Genomic DNA, 21,085 nt, shown 5'->3' on the forward strand with positions numbered 1-21,085 from the left:
AGAAGCTGGTCCAAATGACAGATTTAGTCAGATTATGTCTAACTGCAGTTATCAACATTTTTGGGCACTTCACGGACTCTCCATGACTGAGAAAGAGTCTTTAAACTGTTCTCTCCTTACATTTATGTCAAGCCTAGTAAAGACTGAGAAATATTTTGGTGGGAGTGCTTATAGCCTTCACCAAAGAGGTTATGTTTTTGGTGCGTTTGTCAGCAGGATTTCTAAAGAACTGCTGGCTTGATTTTCATGAAACTTGATGGATGTTTGAAGCATGGGCCATGTAACAAAAAACTGTAGAAATACAACGATTTCATATCACAAGCCATATTCACTGTACCAGTAATCCTTTAGGGTAGCTTACATACATCATTGCTCGCACTCTATACAGAAAGTAGGTGTTGTGGAGCACTCATTTAAAGTAATTCTAATAGTTTCAGAAATATATGCAGACATATAAACAGTGGTTGCACTTGCAGATTTGTATATTTTATCATAGGAGACTGGACTGTTGGCAAAGCAGAGGTCCGCGCTCTCCAAGTGCCCTTCTAGTTGACACTGTTATAAATATTTTTGCACAGAAAAAGTTTGTGTTTTGTTGCCTTCCCTAAATCCACACAGTAAGTTGTATTTTGGTTGATTACATTTTGCATATTTGCAGGTTAATGGCAGGTTAATTTTACAAAACTGACCCACACAATATTGTGGAAAATCTGTTTGCATGAAAGTTATTTTGACAAAGCTGATTCCCCAGGGGGAAAATAAAACGTACTGCTCTTCACTACAGCAGTGTCTCCATACTGCTGCATGAGAGACTCTGGCCTGCTTCCTTCACTGTCCTGGGGCCTTGGATTCACTCTGTGTCTGTGGCTTTGGGCCCCAGTCCTCCTGACCCAGCTGGCTGGCAAACTGGCTAGCAGGCTGACTGATTGGCTGGCTGGAGGAGAGGATGACTAATTTGGTGGCTGGCTGGCTGAATAGTTAGATGATTGAATCACTGCTAGTGTGTGTGCATGTTTGACTGAAAAAGAGAGATTTGTGACTTACGTAAGCAGTTATGGTGATTTGTGTGAACCAGTTTTTGCAATAATGAAGCCACATTAGCGAGGAGTGGCAGTTTGACTTTGGGGCTGTATCACCATAGATTACAATGATCATCTCATGAAGTTCTGTTTCTGCTTAAAGCCAATTTGCAGGGATTAGCGTTTCCTGGCAGATCCTAGCCACTTTTCTCCTTATTGGCTTCCTTTGTTATTGTGGTATTACTACTTAATAGATTATTACAGAAAGAATGGGTGGTGGATAGTACTGTGATGGGAACCACAGCACCCAGCTGTCTCTTTTTTCCTAGTGGGTCTGGAGCTCTTTCTGAGACAACATAATATGAAACAGTCCTACAGAACAGCCCCAGTCCTTTCCAGTTACAGATGTAACCACCTTTTTACTGTACAGTCTCACACTGCTGCTGTGCTTTTGCTCTGCACCAGTCATTATTAAAAGCACTAATGCAGCATAGTTTGAATAATGTGTATACGCTTTACTACACCTGTAGCAGATGCAGTGACACAATTTTTGTCTGCCTTTCTATAATGTTTGTTATGTGTGTTTTGTTGTAAGGGCTATCCAGGGTTGCCAGGAAGTCCAGGGGACATCGGCATGCAAGGTGCACCTGTAAGTGTCTTTTCTTAGTCACCACTATGTTATACCAAATAGTGATTATCTGTATTAAGATGTCCACATGTAAAAATCTATTTATTTCATGCATTGAAAAGATAAATGCCTTCACTCTCTGCAGACCTTCATAAATGCATATTGGTTTCTCATTAACTAATTTTGCTAAGGTTTATTTTTTCTTTCCTTTGCTCCCTCTGCATTTTGGATTGAGTCATCGCACATTAGCACTTAATGGACTGAGAAGCTTGGATGCATTGACTCTCATCTTCTCTACTCAGTGTCTTGGCTGGATATTATAAACGCTGAAATTTACAAGACTGACTTGGACATACTTTTGGTTTTTGTACAGTTGTAAACACATAAAATTTAAGGGGTTGATCTGATGTATCAGTTTTCCTGTTTTTCACAATTTAGTCTAGACCTGTATAAACAGCTTGTCTTAACTGGCGGATAGTTCAGTAGTTCTGCTTGAGTCTTCACAGTACGTCCATTAGTTTAGATGAGTGCTGATGTCGGCTAAAATTTTGCATAGAAAGGTTTTAGCTTATTAAGTTTATGTAAATATTCTTACTGTATATTATAGTTAGTCTAGCTGCACCATGCCAAAGAAACAATATGAATACCTTCCTAAATTATATCTTTTTTAAAAACTACAAGTTTCCAATTTTACTCTCTGTCTCTGTCTTTCATCTTGTGTCTGTCATGTTTTTTTCTCACAGGGTCCACCGGGGCTGAGCGGGAGTCCAGGCATTGCTGGGCCGAAGGGCAGGAGGGTAAGAGCTGTTTTTACCTTTGGGGCATTAGCTGTACTAGTCCTTTGTGTGATATGAGCCTACATCAACTCAGCAACTCATGAAAACTTCACTCATGAGACCCTTGGTTGTCTGTTTCTCATCAAGACTTCATTCCCGTAAACCAAAGGTTAAAGCAATTACAAAACATGTGTTTGTCCTTCCATCTGGTCCGAGCTTTTTTATAGGTGCATTTACAACAGTGTCATAAGCCCCATGAATCTCGTGTTGAAAGACATTATGGTAATGTTGAATGGATATGGTGTGGTAATACTGGTGAGACATCGTGTGGCTGAGAGAAGAATGACACCCTCGTGTGAAGAGGCAAAGATAGATATGGCTTTACAAGCAGTGCGGGTTTACAGCTTTAATTCCAACTTAAATCTAACAGCAGAAGTAACTAAGGAGCATCATGTTGATTATACAGTCTACCAGATCAAAACAAACAGAGGAGATTTAATCTTGACATGTTCATCTTAAATTGGTTGCAACTCATATATCACAAAAATTAAATTCAAGCTCAGATGATGGGATATAACCAAAATTGTTCCTTGGCCAACTTGGTGGGTTTGCAAATCAAAATAATCTTGTTATGTTCTTGGAAGACTAAATTGACTGTTTGTGTTGTGCACATGAACAGTTTGGACTTCCATGGTATAGAATTATAAGATCTTTGTACACAAAAAAACAAAACAAAACAAGTGCGTATTAGCAGCAAACACTTTAGGTTCTCATCTTTTTTTGTCGCTTTCTGGCATGCAAATACTTGATCCAATTCTCATTTGCCATTGGCAGTTATTAGCTCACATGATACAATGATAAAACATCATGCCATTGGACCCAAAAATAAGCTGTAGTTCCTGAAAGGTGGCTAAAACACATGGTTAAGAAGCCATGGATGTACAGCTATGAATATTTATGTTCAACGCATTCATGTGTAGATGAACTGTTATCTTGCACTGATTGTGAATGTGACTGATGACATATGTTTAGTGTTACCAACTTTTTCAAGTGAGTATTGTGTTGACTAGCCATGTATTATCCATGATAGTCAGCAGTTTTGTTCTGTTTTGGAAGAGGTGGGTTTCTCTCCATCAATGTTCAGGTATTTATGTGATAGTACAGAGCTCTAGGCTTGGAAAGTCCTCTGCTTAACTCTTACTTTTGCTTACTTTTGATGTACTTTAAATCTTTCCTTAACCATTTGTTTGCATGTACTTAACTCCAATGCCAGACTGGCTAACAGTGGCATGGCTAAAGCTCTTTAGCTAAAGTTTAATGTGAGTGAATTTCAGCTAATGCAAGAAAATGAGCAGAAATGCTAACAAGCCAATTAAGTGATACCTACTACCCCACTACCTCTCACACTTCATCACTCAGCCATAATTCACGTCCTTTTATCTCGCTTATTTTCCACCAGTTGAACATTTTGCCAAGCAAAACATGTGGTAGCACTTATCATGCCACGGCTTGTGTTGTTTACTGTAATCCTTACATGTGTCAGTGTGTGGTTGCTTTTCCTGTCTTACTGAGGTCTGACATAGTTACCATCAAGTCCTCCCTCTTCATCATCTGTGCTTCATCTCCATTGTCAAGGCAAACGATCCATCATGGATCAGTGAAAACTGCAAAAGCCAATCATTTGGACCTAAGTCATATCCCCCACCAGCTTTTGTTTTTGGAAAAGATGTCGAAAATGAAGCAGGAATCCTTTCTCAAGGCTGCGGTTTGTCGATACGAGATAATGCAACATAACGGAAGCACATTGAAACTGCTACACAGCTTATCAGTCATTCTCATCATTTAACCCCCTGAGCTCTAAAAAAACATGTCATGCCCCAAAGCTGAATTATCTGGTGTGCACATGCCCCAGTTGGCACACACCGGCACTACTTCCAAAGCTTTTTGTCCTCGTGGGAAAACCCTTAGTGTCTCCTCTTAAGTATGAGCTGCTACCCTCATATCTAATCTATGAATCTCTGATTCCTCTTCCTCATTTTAATGATCACTCACAATATAAAGCACCTCACCTGCTCCAGAAATTTTCCTGTAGACAAACTGTTGTGTAGTAATGCATGCCATTACTTGTAGATAGGCAGTTATTGAATTTCTTTCTGCAGTTAAAGTTACAGACTAGTTATTCTGTATGCACACATTGTTTATTTAAATGTCTGCCTACTGATACATGATTATAAAAGTTATGACTTGTTTTAAGCTTGTTTTTATGTATACATTAATTTTTGGGTATGAATTAATCTCTTAGCTACTTAGAGTTAACTAATTGATAGTAATTTGTGAAATACTGTCAAGGAGGGGCCACAAGTGACAGTAGCACTGGTCTTGGCAGAAATGACCTCAGTGACCTTTAAACCAAGATTGGAGAGAGACAAGCGACAGGAAGGAACAATGCGAGAGGAAGATAAAGCCGGGTTTGTCGCCATGGAAGCTTAAAAGGAGCAGAGGGACATGATAGGGATTTGAGTCTGACTGAAAGCCAGAGGCAGAGACACAATAGGAACTGATAGAGAGCCACCAAAGATAGAGATATAAAAGGAGGGGGAGACAGAGATGGAAATGACAGATAGGCTGAAAGTGGAAGGAGTGGACAGGAGACAAAAGGGGACGGTGCTGGGTTGTATTTACAGATTTGTATCTGTCACTCTACCTGTTTTGTGGTGCAACAGTGCTGGGAAACCCCTGGAATGTTTGTGGGAGTGGTCGTCTGCGGCATCAGGGCGGAAAACCCCCCAAGTAGATAAAGAATACAGACTGATTACTTTGTTGTTGGTGTTATTTCAGAGTAACCTGTCGCCTCGTGTATAAGGCTTTGATGGTAAATGTATTCCTGTACTGCACATTCTTTATTCAGTCATGCTCATGTTGTTGTCGCATAGGGGCCCCGGGGTCCAGATGGCCCACTGGGAGAACCAGGCCCTGAGGGCACCAAGGTAAACATGCACACCACACCACCCTGTGGGAAAACATCACCATGTGCATGATGGGATAAGTGATTATGAATGAAATATGTCTATTCTCCTGTATCGGCACAACTTTGGAACACTGCTCTGTGAAATTATTTGTCACAGCATATTGATGGTTTATTTCATTAGTTCCTCTGATTTTTTCCAAAATGCGTCTTACTTTGTCTTTGCAGGGTGAAAGGGGTGATGGTGGACAAAAAGGAGGGCCAGGATTCATAGTAAGTAGTTTTTAACTAAATATGTTTGTCTTTCATCTTGTACTACTTTGTTTAAGAGAAAGACAGGAAAAAGGAAATGACATTAAATAACATTCTACAAAGTTTATATTTGAAGTATTAAAAATACTTCTAAGGTACCTGCTGAATAGTTATGATGTTGTAAATGTTTTATGTCTCGTGTATTTCAGGATGACAGCTTCAGGCTTTTAAATAATGAGAAGGCAAATTTATATTTACAAGAATAATTATTGTCATGAAAAAAAGGCATCATCCCAAAGCATCTAGGTAAACATGCATGCCTTTTGAAGATGCAGATTCACCTCATGGAAAAGACATTACCACATCTAGTATTACAGGCCTTGGGCCTCTGTAAAAGCTTGGCAAGCCTTTAATCATTTTGAATTTGCAAAGTGGGCCTTTGTCTTTTCACCTCTGTATCAAGTTATACCCAAATGCAGTTATTATTTACTGCTGCCAGCTTGTAGAGAGGAAATTTGATCTAAATCTGCTGAGGCAGAGCAGTTAAAAATGTAATAACCCATTTTAAGTTTGAACTTAACCCATTTGTCAACCACAAGCTAAAAATTTGAATGTTCTTTAGTGGAAATGTTCTCTAGGTTTGCCTGCACAAATGAAAGACAGTTTCCAAATGGGTCAAACCATTTGGCTGAAAAATGAGTTTTTATTATCATACTATATGTATTTCTTGGGCACGTGAGGCTACTGTTATTTTCTGTACATTTCATTATATTTTACGAAAAAAAACATTAGTCCTTTGTGCCCAAAGAAGAAAATTATGCCTGTATCTCAGAAACTACAAGTAGAAAAATCAAGTTGTCTTTGAACTCATAAGTTATGCACACATGTGCATAGGGAAAAATATCATATGGAGGATGTTTATTAAACACAATGTTTTCCTCTTCTTTTCCCCACTTGTCCTGACTTTGACTATTGATAAAAGTGTAATTTGTTTTATGAGATATAAAATTTTTCAAAGTATGCCCATACCAGATTTCAAGACTTTGGATCAATAAGAAAAAATGTTGCAGCATTTTTTTCTTATCATACCAAATGAAGTCTCTGGGCAAAAAATGATTTAACTGATGTGTCTGAGAGAAATGCAATTCTGCTTTATACAATTTTTCAAAAGTGTATACCAGCACAGTCATTCTGTGTATTCCTGTGTGTTCTATGTGATACCTCTTCAAGTGCTGTTTATTCAGGTTGATTGAAGTTGATAAGAAAGGACATTTGTAATTGCCTTCCATCACCACTGAAGTAGAAGTGATTCTTATATTATTTTCATAAGGACAAATATAGTTGTTTCACTCAGATTTATATTTCACAATGAATTATTAAAGTATTGAATTAGTGCTGTTTTCAGCCTGTCACAGACAACATCTTTCAATTATCCCAATAAAACAAAACAAATGCTAATCCTAAAGGAGCTCATCATCATTTACTTTGAATAAAACAATATGTTACAATGGCTTATTTTAGGCTCAAATTTATGAGCTGATGACAGATGGTTCAAGTGACATCAAAATCAGTAAAACTGTTATGGATCTGCACTCTGAACAAAGCAATTAACTGCAAATGTGTTTCCACAAAGCAAGTTGTTAATGTCATAGCTTTAACGTCCATAAACATTTTAAGTGTTTTTGTTGTGCTGAATCATTCAAATGCTTCTGGACAGATTAACAACACACACATTATGCCATTTTGTAGTCATCTGAGAAAAAAAAATTCCAAAACATAACATTTAAACAAGAAGCCAATAAATTAATTAGGAAACTGATTTTGCTGCAGGGAAATTGGTAGAACACAAATAATTGTATCATTGTAAAACCCAGCACAGACATAATCACCCAGACTCAGAAGATGAATGTGTAACCAGTAAATGTCTCAAAATAAATTGAAATCAGTTGCCTTGATTAAAAATGCATGTTAATAATTTAAATAATGATTTCTTTTTCGAAGGGCAAGGCTGGCAGTCCCGGGGAGAGAGGCCCTCCTGGGAAGACTGTAAGTAATGTTTAACTGAATGCTGACTGCTGAATGTGTCTCTCAGAGCTTTTAATTATCCTCTGCGCTTCAGCAACAAGAAGCTAGTACGGCTGCAGCAGACAACACAGACTTGTAAAACATTTCCACATCCTCCTTTCACCCGTGATATATGTAATTATTACTTAAAGACTGTGCACCTATAAAGTCACCTCAGAGGAAGTTGTCATAGTTAAAAGAGCACATAATCAAAATACATGTGCATGTATTCCCCCTTATTAAACCGGTGCGTGTGGGTGTGAGGTTTTCTTTGCTTGCAGTACCAACATCAATTCGTCTGACAGATTTGATGAACATGAAACTTGGCTGCATTTCCTGCTTCTGTATTCGAGAAATAATGAATAATTCTGTGTGTGATTTTAATACCATTCACATTAGTTTAGATCAGCTATTCATTTTGAACAACTTTTTGTTTTGTTTTGTTTGTTTTTGTTTTTGAAAGAATTCTGACCAACATATGAATAAAGCAGGACACTGCACAGATGAAAAATGAACTTGTCAGTGCTCTCTACTGGACGGATTACGTAATGGTGAAACTGTATCTAATTTGGCGTTTGTGTTCAGCAATTTCTAGTCACTTATCCGCTGACATGTGTGTCAATACCAATATATCTAGCTAATAATGGCTGAATATGTCAGCCAGCTGATTTTTTTGGATGAGACTTTTACAATTCCAGAGGAGAAGTTTTGTCTTTTCGGCAGCTAAGGACACTAAGTAGGACACACATTGACTTTAGTGTCTGTCGTTTTAGCGTCACTCAATCGACAGAGATTTGGCAGCTTTTAAGGACCATTTTGCCAGGAGACCCTTTTTTCTGTTTGTTTTTAGCACCAAAAAGTGATGGATGGTAGTCTTTATGTGCTTTTGAACTGTGAAAGGATGAAATAACTGATGTTCCACAGATGGCAGAAACATGCAAACACAAACAGATTTAAAAGCAGATCCATGTGGGCTGTCTAATAGTCAACTGATGGTCATTACATTCACAATGTGTTTCTTATAATGCTGTTTGTTTCATCCATTTATGGCAGGGCTTACAAAGGACCATCCCCAGTCAGAGAAAAGCCCTGTCACCTGCATGCTTAATCGCTGCTGGACTCTGTCTCATTTGTGTTGTTTTCCACTGACAAATGAGCTGCTTTCCACTCTCTCTAATCATCTGACGGCTTAACATTTGACATTTCAAGGTTGTTTACAATTACTCTTAACAAACACACAAATACGCACATGGGCACGTGCAGGCTTGTGTTCTCAGTCTCAGATGAAGCCATCTGTGAGACCCACATGTGGTCTCATGGGCATGACAACACGCACATACTCAGGGCTAGTTGTGACCTGTCATGCTGCTTGCTGTAAGATGCAGAACATCTACTCCTCCTCAGGACTTGCTCACTATTATCAACCTCACTGCTTTGGCTAACCTGCTGTATCAGAACCATTTACACTGTCCACCTCTGGACCCATAGCGCCATCTTGTGTGAGATAAAGTCTCCCTCAAAGTATATTATGTGTACTTATGTGTACACCATACACATGTCCCAAAAATATGTTGATATATGTGATATCAGGGCCAGTTACGTTCAGTGCTGAATGGAGTTTTGTTGTGAATGCAAATGTCAGTGATTCTAGTTGTTTTCACAAAACACTGTTTTATACTGAAGTTTTTTTTTGCGTGTTTCCCTAAAATGGAATCTAAAAATCATTTTAATCCCTTCCATTTTTCCAGATACTCGCACTGACTCTTGGCTGTTAGAACACTTTCTTTTTCTTCCTGTTTTATTTTCCCTTTTCTTCTGTGGATTTACCCTTTTAAGACCTATTTACACAGCTTGAAACATTTAAAATCTTCATTTTGCAGCTTTTTTTTTTTTTTTTCTTTCAGGTCATATTTACTTAGTGAGTAGAAGTAAAACTTATTTGAGTGTTAACTAGTCAGTTAGACTCAGTAGGCCTGTCATGATAACTATTTTTTTATACGATATCTTGTCCCAGAAATAATTGGCATAAAAGATACACTGGTCATTTTTAGATCATCTTATGCTACTGGTGTAATTATAATATAATAGCATGATAATGCAAAAATACCCCAGATTGCACTAACTGTAAATCTTTAATTCCTAAAATTATTCAGATATCAGAATTTGAATATACATATGTGCGTACATAACAGTCTGATGTGGTTTGTAACACGCAGCAAACAGTTTTCTCGGCATTGTTTTAATATGTTCATTCTGCGTAGGTGCTGTGAATAAACACCTAGTCTGTATTCAAGTCTAAAAAGTGGTCCGAAAAACCCTGCTGTTTATTCTGGCGTCATGCTGGCTAAAGTGTTGGTGACATTCTCATGTAAAGTCAAGGGCAGCATGGTACGATATGTGGACATGACCTTGATTATTTTTGCTGACCTCAATAGGTCGATAATTACCACAACAGGCTTTCGAGTCAGGCTGTAGTGTTTTGCAACAGAGTTTTCAAACCAATTTATTCTTCAGCTAAAGACTAATGCTACTGAATTCATTACATCAAACTTTGGCACATTAAATGCGGTGCTTGGAAGAACCAGCTATCTCTCACATGCAAAAGTAATGTCCTCCTCTGTCAATGTTGGACTGAACACTGTTTCAAATTAGGGTTTCTTGTCTAAACTTGGCAACGCAGTGTTTGGAGTGCAACAAAGAGATCTGATATTGCAGGAAAGCCAATCCACTTGTGTTGCATCAAAGAGTTTCTGTGTCTGTAGGCATTAGGCAGCGCTGAAATGTTAGACTCAGCCATCATGTTTGTGGTTACGTTGCTAATGATGATAATAGTAATGATGAGAGGGGGACTGTGGCCAAAGCTGAGCTTTCTCATGCTTGTTTTCTGTGACCACACAAATGAATGACTGAAGCTTCACTGAGCTCATGATTGACTTTGTGTGTGTTTCCAGGGTAAACCAGGGATTCCAGGCAGTGCAGGAGAGAGGGGACCCCAAGGTGAACCAGTAAGTATGCTGTCGCCCGACTGTTGCATTGATGTGGTTTTTTTTTTTTTTTTTTAGGAAACTGCAAACAGATAACACATTGTCAAAGCTGACTTGTCTGGAATCTATAATGAGTCATTATTCTAACACAGTGTCATGAGATACAAGCTGTTGGAATTACTGACTAAGCTCTTCAGAAGCTCTGATGTTGCTCTTTATGAGTGATTAAAGTGTTTGAGAGGGAAAGAAAGATTTTATTTGGACAGAACATTGTTTATTGCTCTCTCTCGTTGCATTCTTCACACCTTGGAGCCTAATACCTTGCGCCTCCCATCTTGGATTAGTTTTCAAGTTCTCGATTTTCCTGGAAATCAGCCGACCCCTCAGGGACATCAAGAATGTCAAACAATCAGATTGATACAAATATTTATTAGGGTAGAAGGTTCCAACAACACTAGAGGCATGGTTTATGTTATGGGTCCCATCTTGCCTTTGGCTGGTCTTCAGTTTTACCTCTCAGCCCTGAGCTTTAGCGATACACACTTAAACATTTAGCTGTATGTGTTTGTTTTCCCATTATATGCCAGAGTTGAGGATAACGTTTTCCTGTCTCATGTTTTATTCCCAGATTTACTGTATCTACAAAGTCCAGTAATGAGACTAATGTATCATTAAAACATCCGATGATGATGGTTATTTTTCCTGCAGGGACCCAAAGGACCTCCTGGCGAGGCTGGACCTGATGGAGAGCAAGGACCTGAAGTACTTTGATTTAAAAATTTATTTTTATCAATTCATTATTAGGGTTCTGGTGTTTTGTAGGTGGCATTTCTATGTAAATAGCACAAATAAAACATGACTCATGTATTTTGTTTACCATCTTTGTAGGGAGGGCCTGGCGCAGAGGGGGAACCGGGGGCCATCGGAGAACCGGGGTCAAAGGTCAGTGTGACCCCACCACGTTTTTTTGCAACCTCTCCTCTCACCCCTGCCTCTAAGAAAACATTTGTCATGTGGAGCTTCAGTCTCAACCACCTTCCAGCAATGTGAAAAACCGTGACCTTGCTCATTCGATTTAGACTTGACATAACTGTAGCCTTAGGTAAAACAGCAGCTGGTTGTCAAGTCTAACATTGTGTCAGCTTCAGGTATCAGTGGTTGGTGTAAGCGTGGGAGGGTGCATGCACATATTAGTGTGTCTTGACCTCAAGACAGCCCAGTGTTGTGTTTTGTGTCCCTGCAGGGTGACGTCGGGCCTCTGGGAGCTGAAGGGGAGCAAGGACAGGAGGGAATGAGAGTGAGTAACTGCAAACATCCCACTAATCCCTTCCTTCCTTGTGTTTGGGTAAATCTAACCCAGTCATATATTTACTCCCCCTCATTTTGACGAGAATGTCTAACCCCCACCTGACCCGAAGAAAGCGGAGTGATGGAATTGTTTTGGTCTGATGGGCTTTATAAATAGCACTTGGGCTGCTTGAATCTCATCCTAATGTTCTGTCCCCAGAATTAGATCCAACATTCTTTAACAAGGTTGCTCAAACATCAAACCCCCAGCATTATCTTTTCTGACTTCATTTTAGTGGATAAAGAAAGATAAAATGAGACGTGTTCACTCATGATGGAACTTTTGGGTGCTGATTACTTGATATAAGTAACAATGAAGAAAGGATAAAGATGGCACTTTGAGTTTAATTTTAATTTTGCCACACAGATGTTTTGGGGCAAGATGCCTTTCTGCAGTGTATATATTGCGAGTATACACAAAGTGTATCTTTATAATTTTAATTCAAATCTGAGTGCTGTTTTCATCTTTACTTCATTATAGTATAATAGAGTATCAAAAAATTAGAAGATGTATGAGAAACTCTCCATTACACACATAGAAATTCTCTCATCCTCTATGACAGTCCCAAGTGGGCTAAAAAAAGAATCTGAAATAATATGTGAGATGTCTCCCCAATACAAATGTTCCAAGTACGGGGTATTATTTTGTTTTTTAATTGTGGTTACATTTGAGATTTTTTAAATTCTTGTCTATCCTTATGCAAAGGAAATTGCATCATTACTATTACAGTTTACTTTGTTTGATGGCACACATGTTTTAGATTGTTACATGCTTTTTCTTTTTACATAACAAACAAAATGTCTCCACAGACTTGATATTTAAAACCTAGTCTTGGCTGGATTAATAAATTGGCTTTCATGAGTGGTCACTTGGCCACTAGTCAAGACAGCCCAGTCACTCCCCATTTCCTTAAAATTAATTTTGTACCTTACTTCTCATTTTAGTCCCTGAGATTTAACTAATTGCTCTACTGAATCAAATAATCTCCTAACTAAAAGAAAAAAAAAGTTAAAACTCTGTTAAAAACTTTTCTTTTCGGATCTCCAGTAGTTTACCTTTTCGCCATGATTCAGTGATGTACAGGTGTTCTTCAGGACACAGTGACATCACCGTTTGGTGTGTTTACTGCCGAACACAGCACGCCTGTGACCACACCCAACTACATCCACTAGTGATGCTGACTGTGGTCAGAGCAGCCTTGAAACTTTTCACCATAGAGGGCAGTGAAAGACTACTTTTCAGCCTGGTGTGAAGTTACTCTGTAAGGCCTGCATGTTCCCTCATTATTACCGTGACAGCTGCCAATGTTGATGATCTAGGACACTGAGCATTTTTGCCAGTCTCCTCTTTATACATCTATGATTAGTCAGTTTATCTAAAATATGAAAAATAATGTTTCTCTTGTACCTTTAGTGATATCCAGTTGTGCAGATAGTTTAACTGTAGTTGGCCCAGGATTTGAAATTCTACCATCAACATCAATATTGTTCTCCAGAAACAGTGTCCGTGTTGCAACAGATCCTCTACACAAAAAAAATTCAACATCACAGAGAAAATAACAATGTCAGAGTTTTCGGTTTGTTACTTTTAACAAGAGTGGAGAGATTTTGCGTAAATGCTGGTGTGTTTGTAGGGTCTTCCTGGCCCCCCTGGTGAAGAAGGCCAACAAGGAAAAGATGGAGCCAAGGTAAACATTGCAAAACCATGTATTTGTGAACTCAACTTCACTGCTTTCTATCAAAATCAAGCATGTAGCCACACCACAACTCCAATCGGTTGACTTCTCTCTGTTGGTAATATGAAACTTACTAAATCATAACTGAGCTGTCTTTCACTTTGTTTTCCCTTGTTGTCTGCCTGTCTTTCTCTCTGTCCATCACACTGTCAGGGTGAGCCTGGTGAATGTGGACCAATCGGAGAGCCTGGGGACAAAGGAATAGAAGGAGACCCTGGGCCCATAGGACCACCTGGAGAGCCTGGGAAACAAGGCTTCCGTGTGAGTTTATATTATGTTTACAAACTTTCAGAAACAACAAATTTAACTAAACAGTAATCGAAGCAATTAACAGAAATTGCTACCTGCACTAACATCCTGATGGACTCAGAAAAGACACACTTTAGCACAGTTGAAAGTAAAATGCAGATCTGAATAAAAGCTCCAGTAGATTCAGTTTGTTGCATAAAAAAAGCAATCCCCTGGTTTTCACTGTAAGCATACAGCTGATTGGACATGGCAAAATAAATCACACCTTTAGAAATTTAGTTACCAAAGAATAGACTGAAAAAGTGCTCTTAACCAAATAATGCCCTTGTGTCTCAGAAGGGGGCAGCCTTCTCTTCAGCAAAACCTCCTTGTTACTGAGGCAGCAAAAGGCACTATGTCATAGATTAGGGACATTTAGCACCACAGGATAGATCTCAGCTAAAGACTCCTAAGTGTTTGTTTGTTTTGCGATCCAGATTCATCTGTAGGTGTTTGGGAAGGTCACAAGTGTCAGTAAGGAAGGCGGCTTCAAGGCAAACATACATAGCTCCGAGAGAGCCCAGTTTAAAAACATGTAAACAGACAAATCTGAAAAAGTTTTGAACAGTATTGTGGTCTTCAAGCTATTAACCTCTGCACAGAAAAATGCCCGCTGATAATATCTGAAAAACTGCTGTAGTATCAGGACCAGCAGGTTGGTATTTATAAGTCATCGGGTGCAGTTATAAATGCATCTGATCACAGAATAGATTCTTTAATGTCTGTAGTAATTATTTAATGGGTCTCCTGCCACAGGGGCCAGAAGGAAAACTAGGCCCCCCAGGGAACAGAGGGCGGCACGGAAAGAAGGTAAGGACCATGTTCACCACAACTTTTTCCTCTGCAGTATGTTTCCCCACACTTTACACAGCAGGAAGCAAGAAGACACAGTCCAAGTAACTGCATATAGCGTTAAAGACAAATGGCCTCTAGGGCTAGTATGGATTTGTCTTCTTGCTTAAGGATGCTTCCACTGTCAAAAGAGCCTGAATACTGACCTTTATCTGAAAGGATAATCTCCATACTTTTGTCTGTGTTGCTGTTTCGTATTCCCTAATGACGTTCTGCTTCTATCCAGGGGGAGAGGGGTCCTCCAGGTCTTGCTGGTGAGATTGGCCCAAGAGGAGACATTGGCCAGCCAGGCGAGCCAGGGCTCAAAGGTGCCAGGGGAACCCGAGGCACACCAGTTAGTCACCATTCTTCCTGTCTTTCCTCTTACTTAGTCCTGTCTCAGAATCACACTGAAATCACTTATTGTTATCATTTATTGTTAAAAGGAAGAAAAAAACGTCTTTGAGGAAAATCAGAAATGGTCCTGTTTGTTTCAGCTGGCTGGAGAGAGTTGTCGGTGTCTATTCTTAATTGACAGTAGCTGGCAGAGTGCTGGTGTTACACTGTAGGGAACAAAGGCAAAGCAAATAACCTTGGCTGTAGCGTACATGTCATGGGCTTACAGCATATTATTACTGTAAAGGAGAGTAAGGACCACACCAGCACCTAACTGGATGTATGTGACATGTAGGTACATTTACATGCTGATTAATGTGCTTCAGCTGAGCAGCTAACTAGCTTTCTAGCCTGCAAATGGACATGGTGAATGTTAGTTTGGTGGCTCATTCAAAAAGGTGCAGGATGTGTGTTGATCGTTGTTAGTTAGAGAAGAAAGAGGCTTTATCAGAAAGTTGAGTTGTTTCAAAATCTGTGGCTCTATAATGTCGAGCTGGTTGCCCATACATTGATACAAGACAATAGGGCACCATCATGAAACCAAAAAATGTAATATATAAATGTATCTCTTTTGATCTCAATTTTTTTTTTTCAAAGGAGAACACAGGATAATTGATTTGTGGAGTACATATGATGAATGTTAGTGTGTTTAATGTGTAGGGAATAGTGAACATATGAATAATGGAATGGCTTCAGAGTTAGTAGTTCAAATATATCAGTACATCATATTCTGTTATTATGTGTAAGCAACTCTGCAGTAACTAGTAATTTAAAAATGGAGCCGATCAGACTGATGTTGTAGAGTAAAAGTAAAGTATTTCTCAAAATTGCACTTCAGTATTTGAAGAAATTAAAGAAAAGAAAGAAAGAAAGATAAGTGAAGAGATAAATCAATGTAATATTCTTCATATTTTATTTTATCATGCATAATACTAAAATAATTTATCTGCATAATAATCTATTTAGTCTTTTTGTGAATTCCAGTTAGGGGAATTCTAATTGTATTCTATGACAAATGTGTCAAATGTTTTTTCTTGAGTGTTTTTAAAGAGCAAAGCTTTAAATTAACGTCTTTGTGAGTGTCTGAGAAAGAGCAAGAAAATGCAGGAAGACGCCAAGAGGAAGGCATCCATTCTTTTCTTCTACACAAGGAAAGGCAGCTCCCTTCTCAGCAGAACCACGAAGACAGTGTTGTGATTGCTGTGGAGAAAAAAGATTTATAACCCTGTCGTAAAACAACTCTGGGCACAGGATTCAGCTCGCGTTTGTGTCTGTTTGAGGCCAAGGTTATATTTAGCTGATCCAGCAAAACAAACACTGCTAAGACTGATTCACTGTCTTATTATGTGTGCATTTTCTGCATTGCTTCCAGGGTCGGCCCGGAGTTATGGGGATAGAGGGGCAACCAGGACTGGCAGGATACACAGTGAGTATCTCCTATCTTGGTTTACGAGAACTATTTTCCATTGTACACAATAAGTATGGTAGAGTTCTTACTGGAGAGTTTAGTAACCATGACTATGCTGAATTTCGGCTCAGCACATCCCGCTGTGTTTACATTCATTGGGAACCTCTCTTACAGAGTAGGATTACCAAATTATATAAAAAACTATTTGCTGAAATTCCAGAATTCCCCTAAAATCTAGAACATGGCAAGTAAAAACTAGCTGCTTGAGGTTTACACATCCAACTTAAGCCTGCCTCAAGTAACTTCATACATGCTTCAGATACAGATCTCAACTCAACATAGCTGTAAGCCTACTATATGTGCTGGAGGCATCCTGTGTTTGAGTCTGGTGAAGGACACATTGTCCCCGCCATTCTTATATTTCCCATGACTCTTTCCTGTTAATTATCCAATGAATGTAAAATACCAGGGGGAAAAAGGCTACACAAATAACCACAAGAGCAAAGACAAGAGGTGGAATTGAACATGGTGAAGTGTACAAGCATATTTTTCCAGGCGACTCCACAGCCCGGTCAGTGCCAACATCAGCGGGTTTAGGTTGCATAACTTGACAGGGCACCTCAAGTTCACTTTGTCCCTTTTAGTGAATGTCTAGGGGTGTGTATGAAGGCTCTCAAACTCAGCCACACTTGACTCAGGTTGCTGACTGATTTCTGAGTCTGAGCCAAAACCCCAAATCCTTAAGTGACAGAATGTAAGAGCTTCTCTACAAAGACTTGTGTTTATATTAAACAGTTCTGATTAATATGCTGACAGCGGAGCTCTGCTCCTCCAAGAAACATGCTGTAGCCAGTAGAAGTATGGCAGCTTCGTTAGCTTGAATTATCTGCTTTCTTTCTTTTAGGGTCACCCTGGCAAGCCTGGGCCCATTGGACCACCAGGGCCTAAAGGTGAAAAGGTAATATGATACCTGAACAAGTGTTTGAAGTGTAATTATTTCAGTGTCTTGGGTTTTAGGTGAATTTTACCTCAATTTACTCTCTGGTTGCAAATTCAGATGCCTGCATGTGTGATTGTGTGTGTGTTTGCTACATTCCAGGGTTATCCAGGCGAGGACAATAAGACCCCAGGACTGCCAGGGCCCTTAGGTGAACCAGTAGGTCTTGCTTTCCTTTACACTCTCCTTTCTGATCCCTGACACTTCTCGCTGTGTTTAGTCCAAGCCATTTAAATACTGGCTTGAAAATCAGAAATAAGAGTTAGTCCTGATCAATCCCTGATTTCAGTAAACTATTTTTTTGTCCCATCAGATTGACAATAATGTATTAATGTTTCTGCTCTGTCATGCATGGGCCCTGATTATCAACCTGTGTGGCTCAGATCTTTTCTGTTTGTCGCAGGCTGAGTATGAATGAGCTAAAAATGTCTGACAGAGGTATTTTACACTTCCCGGTTAATCTTAAGCCTTGCTTTGTTTGCGTTCTTAAGACTCCCCCATACTGAAAATAGAGGTCTAGTCACAACAGTGAACACAAATGCTCTATTATTAAAATGGAAACAGACTTATTTTCTGTGCATTTATACAAAACATTTGTGTCTTTGTCAAGGACAAGAGTTTCAGTGAGGGCCATTGATCACCCTAAATTACCTCAAGGATTCTGCACCCAAGAAAACAAAGTCATTCTTAATATTAAAAGAGGATCAGGACGAATCAGAGAGTCTTAGCAGCTTGGGAAAGCTCACATTTCTACAGTACCATGACTCCTATGCACTTTGAGACACATTTCTCAGCCATGGACGTGACCACTGAGAGAGGCCTACAGAGCATTAACAGTCAGGGTTACTGGAAGTCGACACAAGTATAGATAGCAACCTGCCATAGAGTATGAGTGGTGTTGGATTATCAGGCTGGCACAGTATTGCAGTACATAGAATGAGCAATACAGTGGTAGCCTTTGTTTCGCTGCAGCCCCTACCAAGATTAGTTGAAAGTAAAGGTTCAAGGTTCGATGACACCTCTCCATTTGACTCCAGTAAAGATCCAGACTCATAGGTCACATCCACACTATACGTTTCATGTGTTTTGGCCTGAGAAGTGAATCTGTTTTAAAGTAGCTGCACAGCTTAGTTGAAGCTTTGTGGGTATATATCAAGGCACGCACGTACAGTATGTGTGTTCATGTGTGTGCATCTATGTCTACACAGGGGGCCCCGGGAGAACGAGGAGAGCGTGGAGAGCCAGGGGATGAAGGATATCAGGTAGACTAAACCATTAAATCAACATCAGACATATCACACAGTCAACACTCAGTGTGCGTGACTGCTGGATTGTTGTTCATACTCTTTTGGCGCTCCATTACACACTGCTCCGCTTAGATACTGTAAGGGCAGACCACACATGTTGGAGAGGATTACCACATTCCCACCAATAAGGCTGCGGAAATCTGGTGTTTTTGTCACTTCATGCCTCTCAGGTTCAGGATTCTCAAACGGTGCACGCACAGTGCAATGAAGCTGGTATATGGGTCACTTTATTTTGAACAGTTGGGTGTTTTTGTTTTGACTGTGAATGGATCTACAAATGTAGTCTGTAACATTTTAAACAAAAAAATCCCTGAACAATTTGATTTAGCTGATAATAACAACACACTGTTTTTTAGGAGTCTTCTTATCCTAAATTTATAACCCTTATATTCCTCCCAATATTCATTGTACCTGTGAAGTAGATCGCTAACATAAAATTAAAAAGGATACAATTGGTCTCCAGTCATCCCTTTTTAAAAATTGTAAAATTGTTGCAGATCCTCTCAAGAACTTTGAATGTCCTACCTGTTTGGTGGATGACAGTCAACTTAATTTTAATACATTGTTCCTAGGACACATTTTTGCCATTAAATATCATATCTCATGGCCCAAACTGTTACCCAACAGTTTTGTAACTGTTGAAAGTTCTTGCGAAGAATCACTGGAGATTATCCATGACCCATTTCCAGCTCCAACTTAGTATCAGAGTCATGAAAAATAATGGCTGGTTTGGCCGTTGTGTCATCATTCCCCAGATTTCTATTGAATACCCCAACAGGTCCCTCTTGGCTGCCATTATTATTCATTTCAGTGCAGACTTTTTGTATCCCGTTTACTAAGAGCCACCTGTTGTAATAGTTAACATACATTTAACCTGGCTAAGAAACAATTGTATGTTGTTTTCATGCTGGGGAGCCGGTAATTGAGTATATTTTCTTCACTGTATATGGAAATGTTACTTATTAGAATACAGGTATCATAGCTCTAGAAATAATGTTCATCCTTTAGTAAATAATAAGGAGATGACATGTACATGTTAGGTCTCTTAGAAATTGCAGCCCTGATACAGATTGAGATTGAGAGAGAAAACTATAATTATATTTTAAAATGTGTTTCAGGGTCATATTGGTGTCACTGGATCTCGAGGAGCTGTTGGACCACAAGGCCCACCGGTAAGTTAGTAAATGTCTGTAGAACAATAACTGGCTTTGACACATTTTTGGTACATGTAGTCAAATCATCATGCCAGTGGTTTTGTCCCAACTCTTGAGTGCATTTAACTATGATGTAAAAAGATTGAAAGTTACAGAAAGAACAAAATAATATATTGTGGCAACTGTGCTGTTCTCGCAGCTTTACTAGTAGAGGGGTTAAACATGTGAAATATGTTAAATGTGTTTTGCCTGAGAGTGACACAAGAATAGGGCATAGTCACTTAAATTGGAGGGATTATGAGGGGGATTATGAGCTATTCTGTGTGTTAAGTAGACTATTTGACCTCATAGAGTGAGGATAAAGTTTTATTCAGTTAATTGTATTACTGCATATGATTTAGTAAGCTTGTCATCCTTAATAATGTTGTTTCCCTGAAAACATTTCATTGACATTATTTATACAATTAACCATTTAAACAGAGTATGAATTCATATAAGATCTTAGTACTAATGTTTGTGTGTGTTTGTCTTTGCTCAGGGATCACCAGGACTCCCTGGAGAATCGGGCCCAAAAGGAGAGATAGGAGCTCCGGTGGGTCCATGCAAATCCCCATAGCAGGAAAATCCTGTACATCGTTTCACTAATGTATACAGTAAAGAGTGTGATAAGTCCTGTGAATAAGACAGTTTCAGAATCAGATTTTTTCTTCTGCTGTTTTTTTTTTTTTTTTTTTTTTGCTGAATAGGGGTTTTACTCAACAAATCCCATAAATCTATTAACACAGCTCTTGTTCAGCCACTGCCAGCAGTTGGTTGGGTTTGGTTTGCTTGGGCCGGCTTTATAAATGACACTGTGGATGAATAAAAATCCTCCTTTTCGCTGCCAAAATGAAAGACCAACCACAGACATTTGGCAAAAGCACAGTTTTTTTC

The 21,085-nt window shown here is 39.1% G+C and overlaps 1 protein-coding gene across 1 annotated transcript in view; it reads left to right on the top strand.

Annotated features, from left to right (window-relative positions):
• The window catches only part of col24a1 (collagen type XXIV alpha 1), a 100,108-nt gene that overhangs the window by 64,480 nt on the left and 14,543 nt on the right, over nucleotides 1-21,085 (top strand). Inside the window, exons 27-45 of the mRNA XM_042484141.2 lie at nucleotides 1,615-1,668; nucleotides 2,391-2,444; nucleotides 5,357-5,410; nucleotides 5,617-5,661; nucleotides 7,642-7,686; nucleotides 10,656-10,709; nucleotides 11,397-11,450; nucleotides 11,577-11,630; nucleotides 11,932-11,985; nucleotides 13,670-13,723; nucleotides 13,925-14,032; nucleotides 14,816-14,869; nucleotides 15,138-15,245; nucleotides 16,659-16,712; nucleotides 17,599-17,652; nucleotides 17,794-17,850; nucleotides 18,900-18,953; nucleotides 20,117-20,170; nucleotides 20,691-20,744. Of these exons, the coding sequence (XP_042340075.2) occupies nucleotides 1,615-1,668; nucleotides 2,391-2,444; nucleotides 5,357-5,410; nucleotides 5,617-5,661; nucleotides 7,642-7,686; nucleotides 10,656-10,709; nucleotides 11,397-11,450; nucleotides 11,577-11,630; nucleotides 11,932-11,985; nucleotides 13,670-13,723; nucleotides 13,925-14,032; nucleotides 14,816-14,869; nucleotides 15,138-15,245; nucleotides 16,659-16,712; nucleotides 17,599-17,652; nucleotides 17,794-17,850; nucleotides 18,900-18,953; nucleotides 20,117-20,170; nucleotides 20,691-20,744 (1,119 nt within the window). The remainder of the gene's footprint in view (nucleotides 1-1,614; nucleotides 1,669-2,390; nucleotides 2,445-5,356; nucleotides 5,411-5,616; nucleotides 5,662-7,641; nucleotides 7,687-10,655; nucleotides 10,710-11,396; nucleotides 11,451-11,576; nucleotides 11,631-11,931; nucleotides 11,986-13,669; nucleotides 13,724-13,924; nucleotides 14,033-14,815; nucleotides 14,870-15,137; nucleotides 15,246-16,658; nucleotides 16,713-17,598; nucleotides 17,653-17,793; nucleotides 17,851-18,899; nucleotides 18,954-20,116; nucleotides 20,171-20,690; nucleotides 20,745-21,085) is intronic.

This window comes from Plectropomus leopardus, chromosome 5, assembly GCF_026936395.1.
Source record: "Plectropomus leopardus strain MGB_pleo_1.0 chromosome 5, ASM2693639v1, whole genome shotgun sequence".
Lineage (NCBI taxonomy): Eukaryota > Metazoa > Chordata > Actinopteri > Perciformes > Serranidae > Plectropomus > Plectropomus leopardus.